Raw genomic sequence first — 21,667 nt, 5'->3', positions numbered from 1 at the left:
TTTAAGGGAAGAAGCTGTCTCCCTGACATCACAGGGCCAGGTGGAGGGGCACGTGTTAGTGTGGAAGCTGTAGCAAGTTCTCCAGAAGATCCAGCTGAGAGAGTTCAGGAAGGCGGCTACACCGAACACATTTTCAGTGTAGACAAAGCAGCCTTCTATTGGAACAAGATGCCGTCGAGAGAGAGGTCAACACCTGGCCTCAAAGCTTCTAAAGAAAGCCTGACTCTTGTGAGGGGCTAATGCAGCTGCTGACTTTAAACTCGAGACAATGTTCATCTACCATTCCAAAAAGCTTAGGGTCATTTACAATTATGCTGAATTTACTTGGCCCGTGTTCTATAAATGGAACAAAGGCTGCATGATGGCACATCTGTTTACAACATAGTATACTGAATATTTTAAGCCAACCGCTGACAATTATCACCCAGATAAAAAAGATTCTGCTCGTGGACGATGCAGCCGGTCACCCAAGAGCTCTGATGGAGATGGACGAGATTAATGTTGCTTTCATGTCTGCTAACATAACATCCATTCTGCAGCTCATGCTGCAAGGAATAATTTTGACTTTCAAGTCTTACTATTTAAGAAATACATTTTAAAAGGCTGTAGCTGCCAGAGATAGTGATTTCTCTGATAGATCTGGCAAAGTAATTGAAAACCTTCCGGGGAAGATTTCCTATTCTAGATGTCAGTAAGAACACTTTGTGATTCATGGGAACAGATAAAAACATCAACATTGACAGGGGTCTGGAAGAAGGTGATTCCAACCCTCACGGATGACACTGAGGGGTTCAAGAGCTCAGGGGAGGAAGTAACCACAGATGTGGTGAAAGAGCAAGAGAACTGGACTCAGAAGTGGAGCCCGAAGACGGGACTGAATGGTCGCATCTCATGATCACACTTGAACAGATGAGGAGATGCTTCTTACGGATGAGCGAAGAAAGTGGTTTCCTGAAATGGAATCTGCTCCTGATGGAGATGCCATCAAGACTGTTAAAATGACAACAGAGGATCTGGAATATCTCACAACATAGTTGATAGACCAGTGACAGGGTCTGAGAGGGATGGACCCCAAATGTGAAAGTTCTACTTGAAGCAGAATACTAGCAAACAGCAGCACGTGCCCCAGAGAAACTGCTTATGAAAGGAAGAATCCACTGAGGTGGCAAACTTTGCACTATTGTCTTAGGAACTTGCCACAGTCACCCGACCTTCGACAACCACCACCGTGATGGGTCAGCAGCCATCAGCACTGAGACAGGAACCTTCACCAGCCAAAAGTTACGACTCCCTGAAAGCTCAGATGATGGTTAGCATAATTTAGAAATAAAGTATTTTTTTTTTATTCTTAATGCTTATTTATTTTTGAGAGAGCACGTGCAAGTGCGCCTGAGTGAGGGAGGGGCAGAGAGAGAGGGAGACACAGCATCCAAAGCAGGCTCCAGGCTCTGAGCTGTCAGCACACAGCGTGACGTGGGGCTCGAACTCACAAACTGCGAGATCATGACCTGAGCCGAAGTCAGACACTTAACCAACTGAGCCACCCAGGCGCCCCAGAAATAAATTATTTTGAAATTAAGGTATGTACTATTTCTTTCTTTAGATATAATGCTATTGCACGCTTAATAGATTACACTATAGTGTAAACATAACTTTCATATATACTGGGAAACCCGAAAATTAATTTACCTTGCTTTATTGCAATATTTGCTTTATTTTTATGGTCTGGAACTGACCCTGTGATATGAGGTATGCCTGTATCTGACAGAGAACTACAGTCCAGAATATATGGAGTACTCTCAAAACTCCACAGTAAAACCACAACCCAGGTAGAAAATGGGCAAAAGACAATAGAACCTGTTTCACACAGACAGCAAATACACTGATGAAAATATTTTAAACACCATTAGGGAAACACAAAGTAAAATGACAATGAGCGTTCACTACAAACCTATCAGAATTGCTAAAACAAAATATAGTGATAACACAAATGATGGTGAGGATGCAGAGAAACTGATCACTCATACATTATTGATGGGAATATAATACCGTGCATTCATAGCAGCGTATTTCCAATAGCCAAAAACTGCAATAAAACCAGATATCTATCGATGAATGAATGGTTAAGGAAACTGTTATATATATATATAAAATGAGGAACACTATTCAGCAACAAAAAGGAATGAACTACTGATACACATAACTTGGATGAATATTGGAGGTATTATATCTAATGAAAAAACCCGATTCCAAAAGGCTACGTAACATACATGTTTACACATAAATACAAATTTCTGAACTGACAGTGCGGCCACATCAGAGTAAAGGCGGTGTGGTTACAAAAGGGCAACACAAGAGGCCCTTGTGATGAGGGAACAATAGAGTATTTTGACTACAGTGGCAGATACATACAACCTACAAAAGTGACAAAGCTGTATTGTACTCAATATATACACGCAAACAAATGAAAAATATCTGGAGAAATCCGTACAAGACCTGAGGATTCTATCAATGTCATTATCCTGGATGTGATATTTAATCCAATGGTTTTGCAAAATGTTACCATTAGAGAAAACTGTGTAAAGTTTTCACAAGACTTATATGCATTGTTTCTAAAAACTTCATGTCAATCTACAATCATCTGATAAGAATTAAAATTTTAAAAAATAGCAAGATGGCAATGTTCAAATAAAAACTTACTCCAAATAAAAGCACTCAAATAGAAGGCAGAGATTATCAGACAGGATAAGAAAGTAAGTGCAAACTCTATCCTACAAAAAATTCACTTTAAATATAAAGACAAGTACAGATTTTTTAAAAAAGATGGCATTAGATATACCATGCAAACACTAATCATAAAAAGCGTAACTGGTTACATTATTATAAAAAAAAATTCAGGAAGATAAGTTTTGCCAGGAATAAGTAGAAAAATTTCACAATGAAAAAGAAGACCTAACAATCTTAATGTGACTGTACCTAACATTAGAGCTTCAGGTTATATGACAAATGACAGAATAGAAAAACACAAAGTCACAATTACAGTTGGAAACCTCAACATGCCTTTCTCAAAAATGGATAAAACGGTGAAAGGGAAATTTATCATAAATACATATAATTTGCAAAACATTATCAACCAACTCGACCTGACATTTTATTTATTTTTGCTTATTTATTTAGAAAGACAGTGAGAGCACATGAGTGGGGAGGGGCAGAGAGAGAGGGACAGAGAGAATCTCAAGTAGGCACCACACCCCCGGCATAGAGCCCCATGTGAGATCGTGACTCAAGCTGAAACCAAGAGTCAGACGCTTAACCAATGGAGCCACTAGGCACCCCGTTTTTGAACATCTCGCCTAATAACAGCAGAATACATAACCTCTTCAAATGCGCATGGAACATTCACCAAGAAAGATAAACTTCAGTGAAGTCATAAAGATTATATTCTCAGAACACAAACAAATTAAGTTAGAAATGAATAATAGAAAAGTATGTGAAAAAATACCCATATATTTAGAAATCACACAAGGTTTTTCTAAATAACCCATGGTAGGGGGCAGGACATCTCAAGGTAAATTAGAAAATATTTTTGAACTAAATGAAAATGAACACATAACTGTCCAAAATTTCTAGATGCTAGAGTGAAATTCAGAACTTTAAAAGCTTATAATTAAAATAAAAATAATATCAAAACCAATGAAAAACCCAGGTTTCATTATAAGAAGTCAAAGAAAGAACAAACTAATCCCCTAGTGAGTGGAAGGATAAAAATAGCAAAGAAATGAAGTCAATGAAATAAAAAAAGGATAAATAGAGAAAAATCAATGAAACCAAAAGCACGTTCTTTTGAAAAACATAATCAGGAAAACTGGTAAATTTCCTTGAAACTGATGAAGAAAAAGAGAGAAAACCAATTATCAATGTTATAAATGAAAGAGGTGACTAGTATAGTTCATACAAACATCATTCTTCATGAATACTGACACAACCAACTTTTTAACACAGTGTCTGCAAACCAAACTCACCCATGTATAAATGACAGGTCACAACCAACTGGATTTTATTCCAGAAATACAAGGTTATTTGAACATTTAAAATATATATAAATTAATCATATTAGAAAAATTTAAAAAGGAATCATATGACTATTAGAGTTTGTGCTTAAAAGACCGATTGACAAAAATCAAACTCCATTCATGATACAACTCTGAGCAAACTCAAGTAGAAAACACCATTCATGGCGGACATGAGACATGCGGTGAATGACTCAATGCTGTCCCCAAAGACAGAATAAGACAAGAATATCTTGTCACCAATTCTCTTCAGCATTGTAGTGAAAATGCAGAAAGGGCAAAAAAAAAAAAAAAAAAAGATATAAAAAGCATAAAGATTAAAAAGGAACTGCAGGAGACATGGTCATATACCATCATTAGAAAACCTTAACCAAAAAGCCACCAAAATGAAGTTTGCTTATCAAGGTTACAGGAAACAAGGTCAATACACAGGGATCAACTGTGCTGCTACTGATTAACAAAGAACAACCAAAAAGTGAAAGTACATAAACAGTACTGCTTATAAGACACAGACCTAGGGATAAATCTAATAAAACACACAATATCCATACTCTGGCAATACAAAACGCTGCTTCAAGAAATTAAAGATCTAATTAAATGGAGGGAAAGAGATCATATTCATGGATCAGAAGACTCAATATTATTAAGATGTCAACTTTCCCCAAACTGACTTACATAGTCAATAAAATCCTAAAGCAGTATTAAAACAGCCTTTCTTTTCTTTTTTTGGAAATCGACAAGTTCATGCTGAAATGTATGTGGAAACACAAAAGACTTAGAAGGTCCAAACGATACTGGACAAGAGAACAAAGTTGGAGAATTTATACAATTTCATTTAAAGACTTATTAACAAAGGTACGGGAATACAGACAATGTAGAGAAGATAAACAGGTTAGTGAGACAGAAAAAAAGCGTCCACAGGTAGAACCCCCAAAAACACAGACACAAATACAAATAATCAACTGGGACTTTTAAGAAGGTACCAAAGTAATTCAATGGAGAAAAGACAGTCTTTTCAATAAATAGTACTAAAACAAGTGAATGTTCAAATGGAAAAATCTAAATCTCGACGCTTAACACACACTATACACAAAAATGTATTCAAAACAGATCATACACCTAAACATAGAGCCAAGGCATTTAGAAAACAGGGGGAAAATCTTCGATGCTACTGGGTCTGTATAGATTTTTTAGAAAATATTAAAACCAATAAGCTGGATTTTATCAAAATGAAAAACTTAAAAAAAAATTATGCTTATTGATTTTTGAGACAGAGAGAGACAGAGTGTGAGTGGGCAAGGGGCAGAAAGAGGGAGACGCAGAATCTGAAGCAGGCTCCAGGCTCTGAGCTATCAGCACAGAGCCCGATGTGGGACTCGAACTCACGAACCGTGAGTTCATTACCTGAGCCGAAATCAGAGGCTTAACCAACTGAGCTCCCAGGCGCCCCATCAAAATGAAAAGCTTTTTGGAGTTCCGGAAGATGGCGGTGTAGGAGGACGCGGGGCTCACAACGCGTCCTGCCGATCACTTAGATTCCACCTACACCTGCCTAAAGAACCCAGAAAACCGCCAGAGGATTAGCAGAAGGGAGTCTCCGGAGCCAAGCGCAGACGAGAGGCCCACGGAAGAGGGTAGGAAGGGCGGCGAGGCGGTGCGCGCTCCACGGACCGGCGGGAGGGAGCCGGGGCGGAGGGGCGGCTCGCCGGCCAAGCGGAGCCCCCGAGTCTGGCTGGCAAAAGCGGAGGGGCCGGACGGACTGTGTTCCGACAGCAAGCGCGACTTAGCGTCTGGGAGGTCATAAGTTAACAGCTCTGCGCGGAAAGCGGGAAGGCTGGAGGACAAAGGGAGGGAGAGCTGCTGAGCCCCCGGACGGCAGAGCTCAGCTTGGCGGGGAACAAAGGCGCCAGCGCCATCTCCCCCGCCCATCCCCCAGCCAAAACCCCAAAGGGAACCAGTTCCTGCCGGGGAACTTGCTCGCTCCGCGCAAACACCCAACTCTGTGCTTCTGCGGAGCCAAACCTCCGGCAGCGGATCTGACTCCCTCCCGCTGCCACAGGGCTCCTCCTGGAGTGGATCACCTAAGGAGAAGCGAGCTAAGCCTGCCCCTCCAGCCCCCGTGCACCTCGCCTACCCACCCCAGCTAATACGCCAGATCCCCAGCAACACAAGCCTGGCGGTGTGCAAGTAGCCCAGACGGGCCACGCCACCCCACAGTGAATCCCGCCCCTAGGAGAGGGGAAGAGAAGGCACACACCAGTCTGACTGTGGCCCCAGCGGTGGGCTGGGGGCAGACATCGGGTCGGACTGCGGCCCCGCCCACTAACTCCAGTTATACACCACAGCACAGGGGAAGTGCACTGCAGGTCCTCACCACGCAAGGGACTCTCCAAAATGACCAAACGGAAGAATTCCCCTCAGAAGAATCTCCAGGAAATAACAACAGCTAATGAACTGATCAAAAAGGATTTAAATAATATAACAGAAAGTGAATTTAGAATAATAGTCATAAAATTAATCGCTGGGCTTGAAAACAGTATACAGGACAGCAGAGAATCTCTTGCCACAAAGATCGAGGGACTAAGGAACAGTCACGAGGAGTTGAAAAACGCTTTAAACGAAATGCAAAACAAAATGGAATCCACGATGGCTCGGCTTGAAGAGGCAGAGGAGAGAATAGGTGAACTAGAAGATAAAGTTATGGAGAAAGAGGAAGCTGAAAGAAAGAGAGATAAAAAAATCCAGGAGTATGAGGGGAAAATTAGAGAACTAAGTGATACACTAAAAAAAAATAATATACGCATAATTGGTATCCCAGAGGAGGAAGAGAGAGGGAAAGGTGCTGAAGGGGTACTTGAACAAATTATAGCTGAGAACTTCCCTGAACTGGGGAAGGAAAAAGGCATTGAAATCCAAGAGGCACAGAGAACTCCCTTCAGACGTAACTTGAATCGATCTTCTGCACGACATATCATAGTGAAACTGGCAAAATACAAGGATAAAGAGAAAATTCTGAAAGCAGCAAGGGATAAACGTGCCCTCACTTATAAAGGGAGACCTATAAGACTCGTGACTGATCTCTCCTTTGAAACTTGGCAGGCCAGAAAGGCTTGGCACGATATCTACAGTGTGCTAAACAGAAAAAATATGCAGCCGAGAATCCTTTATCCAGCAAGTCTGTCATTTAGAATAGAAGGAGAGATAAAGGTCTTCCCAAACAAACAAAAACTGAAGGAATTTGTCACCACGAAACCAGCCCTACAAGAGATCCTAAGGGGGATCCTGTGAGACAAAGTACCAGAGACATCACTACAAGCATAAAACATACAGACATCACAATGACTCTAAACCCATATCTTTCTATAATAACACTGAATGTAAATGGATTAAATGCGCCAACTAAAAGACATAGGGTATCAGAATGGATAAAAAAACAAGACCCATCTATTTGCTGTCTACAAGAGACTCATTTTAGATCTGAGGACACCTTTAGATTGAGAGTGAGGGGATGGAGAACTATTTATCATGCTCCTGGAAGCCAAAAGAAAGCTGGAGTAGCCATACTTATATCAGACAAACTAGACTTTAAATTAAAGGCTGTAACAAGAGATGAAGAAGGGCATTATATAATAATCACAGGGTCTATCCACCAGGAAGAGCTAACTATTATAAATGTCTATGCGCCAAATACCCGAGCCCCCAGATATATAAAACAATTACTCATAAACATAAGCAACCTTATTGATAAGAATGTGGCCATTGCAGGGGACTTTAACACCCCACTTACAGAAATGGATAGATCATCTAGACACACAGTCAATAAAGAAACAAGGGCCCTGAATGATACATTGGATCAGATGGACTTGACAGATATATTTAGAACTCTGCATCCCAAAGCAACAGAATATACTTTCTTCTCGAGTGCACATGGAACATTCTCCAAGATAGATCATATACTGGGTCACAAAACAGCCCTTCATAAGTTTACAAGAATTGAAATTATACCATGCATACTTTCAGACCACAATGCTATGAAGCTTGAAATCAACCACAGGAAAAAGTCTGGAAAACCTCCAAAAGCATGGAGGTTAAAGAACACCCTACTAACGAATGAGTGGGTCAACCAGGCAATTAGAGAAGAAATTAAAATATACATGGAAACAAACGAAAATGAAAATACAACAATCCAAACGCTTTGGGATGCAGCGAAGGCAGTCCTGAGAGGAAAATACATTGCAATCCAGGCCTATCTCAAGAAACAAGAAAAATCCCAAATACAAAATCTAACAGCACACCTAAAGGAAATAGAAGCAGAACAGCAAAGGCAGCCTAAACCCAGCAGAAGAAGAGAAATAATAAAGATCAGAGCAGAAATAAACAATATAGAATCTAAAAAAACTGTAGAGCAGATCAACGAAACCAAGAGTTGGTTTTTTGAAAAAATAAACAAAATTGACAAACCTCTAGCCAGGCTTCTCAAAAAGAAAAGGGAGATGACCCAAATAGATAAAATCATGAATGAAAATGGAATGATTACAACCAATCCCTCAGAGATACAAACAATTATCAGGGAATACTATGAAAAATTATATGCCAGCAAATTGGACAACCTGGAAGAAATGGACAAATTTCTAAACACCCACACTCTTCCAAAACTCAATCAGGAGGAAATAGAAAGCTTGAACAGACCCATAACCAGCGAAGAAATTGAATCGGTTATCAAAAATCTCCCAACAAATAAGAGTCCAGGACCAGATGGCTTCCCAGGGGAGTTCTACCAGACATTTAAAGCAGAGATAATACCTATCCTTCTCAAGCTATTCCAAGAAATAGAAAGGGAAGGAAAACTTCCAGACTCATTCTATGAAGCCAGTATTACTTTGATTCCTAAACCAGACAGAGACCCAGTAAAAAAAGAGAACTACAGGCCAATATCCCTGATGAATATGGATGCAAAAATTCTTAATAAGATACTAGCAAATCGAATTCAACAGCATATAAAAAGAATTATTCACCATGATCAAGTGGGATTCATTCCTGGGATGCAGGGCTGGTTCAACATTCGCAAATCGATCAACGTGATACATCACATTAACAAAAAAAAAGAGAAGAACCATATGATCCTGTCAATCGATGCAGAAAAGGCCTTTGACAAAATCCAGCACCCTTTCTTAATAAAAACCCTTGAGAAAGTCGGGATAGAAGGAACATACTTAAAGATCATAAAGGCCATTTATGAAAAGCCCACAGCTAACATCATCCTCAACGGGGAAAAACTGAGAGCTTTTTCCCTGAGATCAGGAACACGACAGGGATGCCCACTGTCACCGCTGCTGTTTAACATAGTGCTGGAAGTTCTAGCATCAACAATCAGACAACAAAAGGAAATCAAAGGCATCAAAATTGGCAAAGACGAAGTCAAGCTTTCGCTTTTTGCAGATGACATGATATTATACATGGAAAATCCGATAGACTCCACCAAAAGTCTGCTAGAACTGATACATGAATTCAGCAAAGTTGCAGGATACAAAATCAATGTGCAGAAATCAGTTGCATTCTTATACACTAACAATGAAGCAACAGAAAGACAAATGAAGAAACTGATCCCATTCACAATTGCACCAAGAAGCATAAAATACCTAGGAATAAATCTAACCAAAGATGTAAAAGATCTGTATGCTGAAAACTATAGAAAGCTTATGCAGGTAATTGAAGAAGATATAAAGAAATGGAAAGACATTCCCTGCTCATGGATTGGAAGAATAAATATTGTCAAAATGTCAATACTACCCAAAGCTATCTACACATTCAATGCAATCCCAATCAAAATTGCACCAGCATTCTTCTCGAAACTAGAACAAGCAATCCTAAAATTCATATGGAACCACAAAAGGCCCCGAATAGCCAAAGTAATTTTGAAGAAGAAGACCAAAGCAGGAGGCATCACAATCCCAGACTTTAGCCTCTACTACAAAGCTGTCATCATCAAGTCAGCATGGTATTGGCATAAAAACAGACACATAGACCAATGGAATAGAATAGAAACCCCAGAACTAGACCCACAAACGTATGGCCAACTCATCTTTGACAAAGCAGGAAAGAACATCCAATGGAAAAAAGACAGTCTCTTTAACAAATGGTGCTGGGAGAACTGGACAGCAACATGCAGAAGGTTGAAACTAGACCACTTTCTCACACCATTCACAAAAATAAACTCAAAATGGATAAAGGACCTGAATGTGAGACAGGAAACCATCAAAACCTTAGAGGAGAAAGCAGGAAAAGACCTCTCTGACCTCAGCCGTAGCAATCTCTTACTCGGCACATCCCCAAAGGCAAGGGAATTAAAAGCAAAAGTGAATTACTGGGACCTTATGAAGATAAAAAGCTTCTGCACAGCAAAGGAAACAACCAACAAAACTAAAAGGCAACCAACGGAATGGGAAAAGATATTTGCAAATGACACATCGGACAAAGGGCTAGTATCCAAAATCTATAAAGAGCTCAGCAAACTCCACACCCGAAAAACAAATAACCCAGTGAAGAAATGGGCAGAAAACATGAATAGACACTTCTCTAAAGAAGACATCCGGATGGCCAACAGGCACATGAAAAGATGTTCAACGTCGCTCCTTATCAGGGAAATACAAATCAAAACCACACTCAGATATCACCTCACGCCAGTCAGAGTGGCCAAAATGAAGAAATCAGGAGACTATAGATGCTGGAGAGGATGTGGAGAAACAGGAACCCTCTTGCACTGTTGGTGGGAATGCAAATTGGTGCAGCCGCTCTGGAAAGCAGTGTGGAGGTTCCTCAGAAAATTAAAAATAGACCTACCCTATGACCCAGCAATAGCACTGCTAGGAATTTATCCAAGGGATACAGGAGTACTGATGCATAGGGGCACCTGTACCCCAATGTTTATAGCGGCACTCTCAACAATAGCCAAATTATGGAAAGAGCCTAAATGTCCATCAACTGATGAATGGATAAAGAAATTGTGGTTTATATACACAATGGAATACTACGTGGCAATGAGAAAAAATGAAATATGGCCTTTTGTAGCAACATGGATGGAACTGGAGAGTGTGATGCTAAGTGAAATAAGCCATACAGAGAAAGACAGATACCATATGGTTTCACTCTTATGTGGATCCTGAGAAACATAACAGAAACCCATGGGGGAGGGGAAGGAAAAAAAAAAAAGAGGTTAGAGTGGGAGAGAGCCAAAGCATAAGAGACTGTTAAAAACTGAGAACAATTTGGGGGTTGTGGGGGGTTGGGGGGTAGGGCAGGGTGGGTGATGGGTATTGAGGAGGGCACCTTTTGGGATGAGCACTGGGTGTTGTATGGAAACCAATTTGACAGTAAATTTCATATATTAAAAAAAAAAAAAAAAATGAAAAGCTTTTTAAGAGGCCACACTCTGGGGGAGAATATTCACAATCAATACAAATAAGACAAATAACCTAACTATGAAAAGGGCAAACGATTTGAACAGATGCTTCACAAAATAAGATACACAAATGGCCAGGACTTGAAAGATGCATAACATCATTATTAGGGAAATGCAAATGAAAAGCACAGGGAAATTCCACTAGGCACATGAAAATGGCTACAGTCAAAAGTCATGGTACCAAAGTAGTGGCAAAAATGTGAATAACTGCGACTCTCACGCAAGGGTGACGGAAATGCAAAACGTAACAAGCACTTCAGACAAGTCAGACATTACATATACTAACCTACAAACCCAGAAATTTTACTCCTCAATATTTACCCAAGAGAAATAAAAACACGCCTACATTAAAATGCACAAGAAGTTCACTGCAGCTATGTTCTTAATAATCAAAAACTGGAAACAGAATGGATAAAGAAGCTGTAATATATGCATACAATAAAATACAACTTTGCAATAAAAACGAATGTGTGACTGATACGTGCTAAAACATGGATGCATCTCAAAATCATGCAGAATAAAAGACAGATGAGCAAGAGGACATCTTGTATAGATCCATTTACGTGAAATGATATTAAGAACATCAATCTAACCTAGTGACAGAAAGCAGATCACTGGTTGCCAGGGGCCAGGAGGGAGGAGGAAGTCCCAGGAGTGGATGGGAAGGGGAAGGAGAAACCCTCCTGGTGATGAGGGTGTTGTCTCTCTTAATTGTAGAAGTAATACGTGTGAGTATACTCTTACTAAAATTCAAGTAGGAGGTGACAGGGTGGCTCAGTTGGTTAAGCTGGACGTCCAAATTCAGCTCAGGTCATGATCTCGCAGTTCGTGGGTTCAAGGCCCACATCCGGCTCTGTGCTGACAGTTTGGAGCCTGGAGCCTGTTTCAGATTCTGTGTCTGCCTCTGTCTCTGCCCCTCCACTACTTGTGCTCTCTCTTTCAAGAATAAATAAATATTTTTTAAAAATGTTTAAACAGATCTTTCTTAAAAATATATATATCCTCACAAAAAACAAAAAAAAACTAAAAAAAAAAAATATATATATATATCCTCAAAAAACTAAAAATAGAACTACCCTGTGACCCAGCAATTGCACTACTACGCATTTATCCACGGGATACAGGTGTGCTGTTTCAAAGGGGCACATTCACCCCAGTGTTTACAGCAGCACTATCAACAATAGCCAAAGTATGGAAAGAGCCCAAATGTCCTTCGATGGATGAATGGATAAAGATGTGGTGTGTATATATACAATGGAGTATTACTCGGCAATCAAAAAGAATAAAATCTTGCCATTGCACTACATGGATGGAACTGGAGGGTATTATGCTAAGTGAAATTAGTCAGAGAAAGACAAGCATCATATGACTTCACTCATACGAGGACTTTAAGAGACAAAACAGATGAACGTAAGGGAAGGGAAACAAAAATAATATAAAAACTGGGAGGGGGACAAAACAGAAGAGACTCATAAATATGGAGAACAAACAGAGGGTTACGGGAGGGGTTGTCAGAGGGGGGATGGGATAAATGGGTTAAGGGGCACTAAGGAATCTACTCCTGAAATCATTGTTGCACTAGATGCTAACTAATTTGGATGTAAATTTATACACACACACACACACACACACACGCACATATATATATATAAAATAAAACTCAAGTTGGATACTTAAATAGGGTATATTTAACCATATTTAAATGACTACCCAGAGTTGATTTTTTTTAATTTTGAAACATTATTGTTTTAATCATGAAACTCTTAAAATTTTGAAAATCACAGACAGGAAAATAGACATTATTGTTACAGTTACATAATCATATATTATGCTTTATTAAAACAAATCAACTAAAGCATATGTATAAATATCAAAACCATACATCTGAAGACAAAAACAAGTTACAAAACACGTGTTCCCACCGATACCCTAGCAAATCAATCACACACACACACACACAAACATACATTAAAATATTATTGTATAAGTAATGAGACATGGATCAATATTAAGTAAATCGAGAAAAGTGCTGAAGGTGGAAAAAGTCATAGGGTATGGGATAGTTTTGAGGACGGTGTGCAGATAATTCAACTATTCTCGTAGTACATCACTTCCAACCTGCAGCAGGCACACAGGCACACAATGGTTATGCTATTGCTCATAATTTGACACACATAGGAAATATGTCAAGTTTCTCCCCCCTGGAAAGCCAGGCTATCATTGGGTCAACAGGCTTGAATTCAAGCAACAAAGCTAAGATGCTCTTCCTGTAAATTTGAACTGGGGCACAAAGGTCATATGCACTAGAGTACTACAGAGTAGACACTCAATGTTATTTCTGGTTCCAGAACCTACGAAGAGGAAGCAGACACATCCTTCAGACTGCCCCTGGCTGGTGGCGGTGTACATTCTGGGCTGGGCTGGTCCACGGTGGGAACCCCTATAGTAGATCCCAGGAGGAACCAGACCATCACACATTATTTGCAGAGGTGACAGCATAGTTGGGGGGGGTGGACTAATCAAAAACATACGATGGCTCATGATAGGGAATGTCACGGGGTGACACGTGTTTCTCCAAAAGTGAAATCAGAGACTGAGAAGATTATTCTGTTTATTTGTTCTTTTCCAAAAGCTTCACGTTGCATGGTTAGTATTTTTATAAATGTCTACCATCAGCTTTATTTCTATTAAAGAATTTTGAGATCAGAGAAAAGCATAACTTTAGGGATAAGAGATCTAAAGGAAAATTTCTGTCCATATTTCCTAAAGACATACTTCCTTCAATACAATCTTCAGATATAATAAAGTCTGGATTTTGTTAAAGCCTGTACATTCAAAACACGTTTAGGACTTCCTCTCACTATCAATTGTGTTGCTCAACAAAGGGCATTTCTGATAAAGTTGCTCAACTACGTTTGCTGCATTGTTTGGGTATCCCCCCTATTACTCCTCTGACCTACAAATGAGTACAACTTGTGGACGAAGGTCTCAAAAAAAATTAAGATGCTGACAGTTTTTCCCAAATGTGGTCTGATTACTAATGGCCAAATTCTGGAAGAACATTTTCATTTCTCTGATTGACAGGATTACCTCCTATGTAAATTCTTGGTTTAATAAGCTCTAATTCATAATAAAATAATCCCCCATACTCCCTACCCGTATTAGTAGGCTTTCTTCCACATGCAGTCATTTTTAGTTGTCTTATTTACATCAGATTTTCAAACATTCATCAAATTCAGAGTGTTTTCCCCTATGAGTATTCTCGTTTGCTCTGGAAGATGACTTCTGGTAAGAGATTTGCCATGCTTTACATTCTTTGAGTCACATCCTTTGTAAATTTTCCATGGTATTTTGAGGTATGACTCACGAGAGAAAGATTCCTCTCACCGCTATATTTACTAGTTTTCTTCCTCTGTGTGTAACCTTGGATGTGCTGTGATAACTGATTCCTTGGCAGTTACCTCGCACTCAATACATTCATAGGGTTTCTCTCTTACGTGTCTTCTCTGATGTACTTTGAGGCCTGAGTTGCAACTGAAGGTTTTCCCACAATGCTTACACTCATAGGGTTTCTCTCCTGTGTGTGTTCTCTGATGCTTAGTGAGATCTGACTTATGACAGAAGGACTTCCCACATTCGTTACACTTATAAGGTTTCTCCCCTGTGTGTATCCTCTGATGTACGGTGAGAACGGATTTCTCCGAAAATGATTTCCCACACTCGTTACATTCATAGGGCTTCTCACCTGTGTGAGTTCTCTGATGTGATCTGAGGACTGAACCGCAAGTGAAAGTCTTCCCACACTGATTACAGTGATAGGATTTCTCCCCTCTGTGTGTTCTCTTATGTACTGTATAGTCTGACTTAAGGTAGAAAGTTTTCCCACATTTCTTGCACACATAGGGTTTCTCCCCTGTATGACTTCTCTGGTGTACTGTAAGGTATGAATTCCTAGAGAAGAATTTCCCACATTCCTTACATTCATAGGGTTTCTCACCTGTGTGAGTTCTGTGGTGTTTAGTGAGGTCCGATTTATTGTAGAAGGTTTTCCCACATTCATCACACTTGTAAGGTTTCTCGCCTGTGTGTATCCTCTGATGTACTGTGAGAACTGATTTCTCAGAAAAGGATTTCCCACACTCGTTACATTCATAGGGTTTCTCCTTTGTGTGAGTTCTCTGATGAACTTTCAGGCCCGAGTTACGACTAAAGGTCTTCCCGCACTGATTACATCCATAGGGTTTTCCCCCTATGTGAGTTTTCTCATGTTTCGTGACATCTGACTTGTGACAGAAGGTTTTCCCACAGAGCTCACATTCGTAGGGCTTCTCCCCTGTGTGAGTTCTCAGATGTACTGTAAGGTACGAGTTTCTGGAGAAGAATTTCCCACACTGATTACACTCATAGGGTTTCTCGCCTGTGTGTGTTTTCTGATGTATTGTGAGGACTGAGTTGCTTATGAAGGTTTTTCCACATTGGTTACATTCATAGGGCTTCTCCCCTGTGTGAATCCTCTGGTGTACCGTGAGATAGGACTTATGGTAGAAACACTTCCCACATTCCTTACATTCATAGGGCTTCTCTCCTGTGTGAGTCCTCTGATGAATTATGAGGTGTGAACTCCTAGAGAAGCATTTCCCACAGGCCTTACATTCGTAGGGTTTCTCTCCTGTGTGGATTCTCTGATGTAAAGTGAGGAGGGATTTCCGAGAGAAGCATTTCCCACATTCCTTACATTCGTATGGTTTCTCTCTTGGATGTATTTTCTGGTGTTTGGGGAGTTTTGACTTTTTGCAGAATGCTTTTCCACATTCGTTACATTCATGGACTTTGTCTCCTACGTGTGTTCTCGCAGTTATATTAAGAACGGACTTCTCCCAGAAAGGTTCTCCCAAGTTGTTATATTCAAATACTCTATCTCCTGTGTCAGGGAAGTCTGATCTCCTATTGAAACTAACCACTCTATCAATGTACTCATAACCCTTCACCTTTAAATGAACTCTAGGTTTCAAGAGGGAGGACTTCTCAAATGTTTTACCGTATTCATTAAACTCATGAAGATTTTCCATTCTTTGTGCTATCTTACGGACCACGAGGGTTGCATTATTACAGAACGTTTTATCAGATTCATTATGTTCACGAGGACTCTCTCCTATACAAGCTTGGTTATATGGGACAAGTGCCTTCTCATGGAACTCTTTCGCGTATTCCTCATATTCCTTATTCCTTTGAATTAAGCATTGTTGTACATTTTTAATTTTCTGATATGGAATGAAATCTTCATTACGACTTACATATTTTTGATTTTGAATGAATTCACAAGGTTTCTCCCCCATTTGAGTTTTTTCAGGGTTACTATGAAGGAACAATTTCCCACATGGATTGAGGTCATCAGGCTTCTTACTTAAATAGTTTTTCTTATTAATAATTAATTCTGAAATACATTTCAAATTCATACCACATGAGTCACATTTACAGGGTATTTTTATGGAAGGAATGCTGTCTGTGCTGAAATTAAAAATGTTTCCTAATACATTACCTCTGTGTACAGTCAGTGTTTTGTTGTTGATAAATGGAGCCTGCCAGAAATGTCTGTGCTGGATTTCTTGATTCTGTTCTAGTTGGTTATCAACTTTGCAGACTTCTAGAAATGAAGGAAAAAAACAAAACAACCACAACAATCATAAGTAATGAATCTTATGGTAATTATGATGAAATTACACTTACAAACAAATGCCCCTTTACACAGTTGACTTAGTTTTATGAAATAAGACAGATCCAAATAGTCGTGTTGCCCCATCCTTTTGTATCAGAAGAAATAAAACCTGACAGGGTGGAAAAAGGGGGATAGAAACTTATAACAAACACAACTATATTTGGCAATTTACAAATAGGTACTTCAAGACTTCATATACACAGTAGAAATAAATATAAAGCACGGTGAAGAAAAGGAAACAGTCATTGAAAAAAAAGGGGGCTGATCTAGGAGTGGGAAATACAGAGAACTAGAGAGGCCCTAAAGAAGTAGATGAGAATGCCCTAAAGAGGTACCAGAGGGATGATCTGATATTCTGAAGGATCAGACTTTAGGTAATTTTCTTCCCATCCTTACATTGTGCACCTAAATTCTATGGTTTACATGTTTCCAGTTTCATCCCCTTCTTTTTAAAATTACCTCTGTTTTGGGGTGCCTGGGTGGCTCAGTCAGTCAAATGTCTGACTCCTGGTTTCAGCTCAAGTCATGATCTCACAGTTCGTGAGTTCGAGCCCCACATCGGGCTCTGTGCTGACAGCATGGAGCCTGCCTGGGATTCCCTCTCTCCCTCCCTCTCTTTCTGCCCTTCCTCCAGTCTCTCTATCTCTCAAAATAAATAAACTTAAAAAAAATTTTTTTAATTATGTCTATTTTGTTACACGTTAACTTATTATACTGTCAATGCCAAATTAAATCCCCAAAACACCAATTTCTTTGTGCTTATGAAAGGACTCCTGTAACGTAGCTTCTAAGTTTCCCTCCAGTCATGTTACTTACAAATGTCTACCAGGAAATATGAAATCAGATGAGAAAGAAGGCTGAAATGACCAAATCCATCAACTGTTTTTAGTTGTGGTATATTCAGCTTAGTCTCAGAGTCTGTTCAAAAGGGAACATCTACTACCACCAGATGCTAGTTTTCCCCCATTTTAAACATGCTTTGATATAATAGTAATAATTTTTTCTTGACACTCAGATCTCTACCTTTATTGGTTTTATTCATAACCATGGAAGACCTGACCTAAAACACTTACCCTAAGAATTCTCAGCCATACTTCACGTTACCTTCTTGCTTAGTACATACAACGTAAAACCTATTCACAGCTCATTATCTCTAAGTGCCATCACAGCAAACAGACTGCAGTTATAATTCTGGGGGGGCGGGGGGGGGGACTTTTTACCAACAATATACATAATTAGCTGTTGTTCAACTAATTATGTTGTTCAACATAATAAACGTCTTCTTTCTACAAATGCCAGACTATTAATTTGCCAAAACTTGTTCAAGTTCAACCAAGACTTTTCACTCAGCGAGCTTACATTCCCACTTTGGACTTGCTCACAACTTCATTCTTCAGGAAAATGACATGTCTCATAACTCATGTCTTCACAAACTTCTCTACAATTTCAAGTCCCACATACACTGAAATTTAAAATCAATCACATTCTATACATCTCATTCTATCACAATGTTAGATTACACTCCCTTGAAACATAAACATATCCTGTTAATTGCTGAAATTTAGAATACTCAGTAGTCTTTTTTTTCTTTTTCCAACCGCAAACTATGGTATCAGAAGTATTTATATCTGATTTCCTCTAAATTCATCTGAGTGGATTCTGGAAGTAATGGTCCTTAACAAGTGGTGTGCTTTCCAAAACAAAGATCAAGTTTGTTCTTGATCAAATTTATAATTTTGGACAAGAATCTACAGGTTTATAACCCAACATGTGGGTTTAGAAATTAATTTCTCATAGTATTTTATGAATGAATGTATATAGGCTCTCTCACTCAAGAGTCACAGTTAATGAATTAAGTAAGGATCCAATATCTACTCTATGTTATATAACAAAAAAAAGTATGCTCTCAGAAAAAATTATAATCCAGATAATAGCTTCATTCAAAATCCATACACCATCAGGAACCAGGTTCTACAGCAGATGATGTAAACCAAAGCAATGAAGGAACATTTTACATTACAAAAGGTGTGGAAAGCTGAGTGTAAACTTAAAATTCATGACGATGATATTCACAACAGGAACAGTAACAGACCGTTTCCGTGAGCCAGGTACTGTTCCATGTACTCTTCATGTATTAATTCTCACAAGAATTACCAAATACATTAGAAATGAAATGTGACGTTGTAGGGCAGGAAAGCATATCTGGGGGTAAAACTCAGGAAGAAGGATTAAATGGGAGTTTAGCACCAGTTCTGTGCCACACAGATGAGATGTAGCCATATTTAAGGGTCATTAAAGGAGGAAAACTTAAATTTGCTATATTACATATTGGGGAAAATATAACTCAGGATATTAACATGATAAATCAGATGCTTTGTGGGGCAAAGTCTAATTTCATTTAGGAATTAGACCATCAAAGGGTAAAACAGTATGCCCAAGTGTTTTGGGGGATGTCAGTGCAAAATGAGAATAGAAAATAATTTGCAAAGTTTACAAAATAACAACAATACTGATCTAACATTAGGAAGGAAGGAAGAAGGCAGAAAAATAAAATACCGTGACGGTCAGTTGTAAGAGTGGAAGACTCAGAGAATGTAACAAATCAAGTGGGGAAAATCTATGATTTGTAAATGCTAATTGTAATATTAGTTCTTGCCACACTGAAGGGATCAGGATATCCTACCCAGGACGTCCTACACACAGGCAAGTAGAACGCTGAATGTTGAGTGGGCAAAAGATGAAGACAGAAACATGGACTTCTCAGGATAAATGAAAACCTGGTATCTCAGCCATAGGAAGGCATTACTCTATTCTGAAGATCCAATTTGACAAGATGTCTTTTAACAGATAAATTTAGTCGGTTCGATGGTGATAATTGAAATGTTGCAAAGTCCTCTCTTGCATTTTACTTGGTACTTTACATTGGCCACAGTTATCCATTCTATTGATTCTCCTTTCCTTTTTGGGCTAATTTTGTATCTTTTCTACTTTTTCTTCTTTACAACTTTGAAAGTTACACACACTGGTTTCTCAGCTTTAGGTGGCTTTCTGTTAATCTTACCATAAATACTTAACTTAAAATCTGAAGTAATTCAAAATCTTGAACCTCTTTTTCTGAATAAAAGAAATATCAAATTTAATTTGACCACCCCTCACCTCATTTATATGCAGTTATTGTTTTGCAGATCATAGTGTCTTTTTTAGTCCCACACATTAGATATCTTCATCATGTTATACACATTATTGTTCAGATTTACCTGGATGTTTTCTAATTTCCTATCACTAACTGCTCTTTCTCTCATCTCCAGCATCCTTTTGGGGATCATATTCTCTTTTCTAGTAATCTCTCCATTAGAATTTTACAACGAAATTACACAATAAAAGGTACGGCTTCTATCGTTTATTTCAGGATCAACCCAAGTTTTACAATATGCTCCGACAAGAACTCTCCCGTTGACTAAACCTTAGTTAGGCTCCACTGAGCCCTGTTCTCAACTAGGCCTTTCCATGTTTATCCAGGCTGAATTCGGTTCTAGCAAGAGTCCTTTTAAGTCAGTCTAGTGGGAAGCCCCTCACCCTTGATATCTGATCAAGTTCCTTATTCCCTGCCCTTGATGTGCCTGGTCTGCATTTAGCAAGAATCCCCCTACCCCTGATGTCCCTCTTAGTACTGTTCTATCCAGTGATCCCCCCAGATTGTTGGCTGTAAGTCCCCAGCTGCCTTAGCAGTATTTGGAGTTGAGCTCAGTTTTACTGAAGCTTCTCACTTACTATTCCCATAGCTATTGAATAAAATCTGTATCTATCACCTTTAGCTGGAGTCTGGCTTTATTCCTCTTTGAAATAGCATCAGCTCAGTCAACTGCTGCAAGAGGAACAGGAGCAGAGAGGTAAACCCTCTGTGACACAGGCTTGGAAGGGCGGCTGAAAATGCAGCACAGACACTGATGAAATTCTCCTGACACAGGACAGTCAAGGACTATGGAACACAATCAAATACAGCCACACATAAGTAACTGCAGTCCCTGCCAAAAATAAAGGATGAAATACATCAAACCACAAATTTAAGAAACAGAAAGCAGGGGCACCTGGGGGGCTCAGTCAGTTGAACATCTGACTCTTGACTTTGGCTCAAGTCATGATCTCACAGTTCTCGAGTTCGAGCCCCACATCGGGCTCTGCGCTGACGCGCGGAGGCTGCTTTGGATTCTCTCTCTCCCTCTCTGCCCCTCCCCCACTCGTGCTCTCTCTCAAAATAAACAAACTTAAAAAAAAAAAGAAAAAGGAAACTGAGAAAACAGCAAGGAATACCCAGAAAACCTCAAAATCAAATCAAAGCTAAACAGCTGAAAACCAAAATGAAAAGAAAATCTTGAAAGCAACAAAACAGAATATTAAAGAACAGAAGAACAAACACTTGAA

General features: G+C 39.3%; 1 protein-coding gene across 6 annotated transcripts in view; it reads right to left on the bottom strand.

Annotated features, from left to right (window-relative positions):
* Window positions 1–12,583: 12,583 nt before the first annotated feature.
* Window positions 12,584–21,667, bottom strand: part of LOC125933201 (zinc finger protein 260-like) — a 30,246-nt gene continuing 21,162 nt past the window's right edge. For 2 of the 6 annotated variants that reach the window (XM_049646059.1, XM_049646061.1), the window contains one exon: window positions 12,584–17,173. In XM_049646059.1, the coding sequence (XP_049502016.1) occupies window positions 14,928–17,173 (2,246 nt within the window). In that variant the 3' untranslated portion in view covers window positions 12,584–14,927. The remainder of the gene's footprint in view (window positions 17,174–21,667) is intronic. The other 4 variants (XM_049646056.1, XM_049646057.1, XM_049646058.1 and 1 more) reach the window with 3 other exon arrangements.

This window comes from Panthera uncia, chromosome D2 (assembly GCF_023721935.1).
Source record: "Panthera uncia isolate 11264 chromosome D2, Puncia_PCG_1.0, whole genome shotgun sequence".
NCBI classification, from domain to species: Eukaryota; Metazoa; Chordata; class Mammalia; order Carnivora; family Felidae; genus Panthera; species Panthera uncia.
This window is presented reverse-complemented; position numbering and strand designations above follow the sequence as displayed.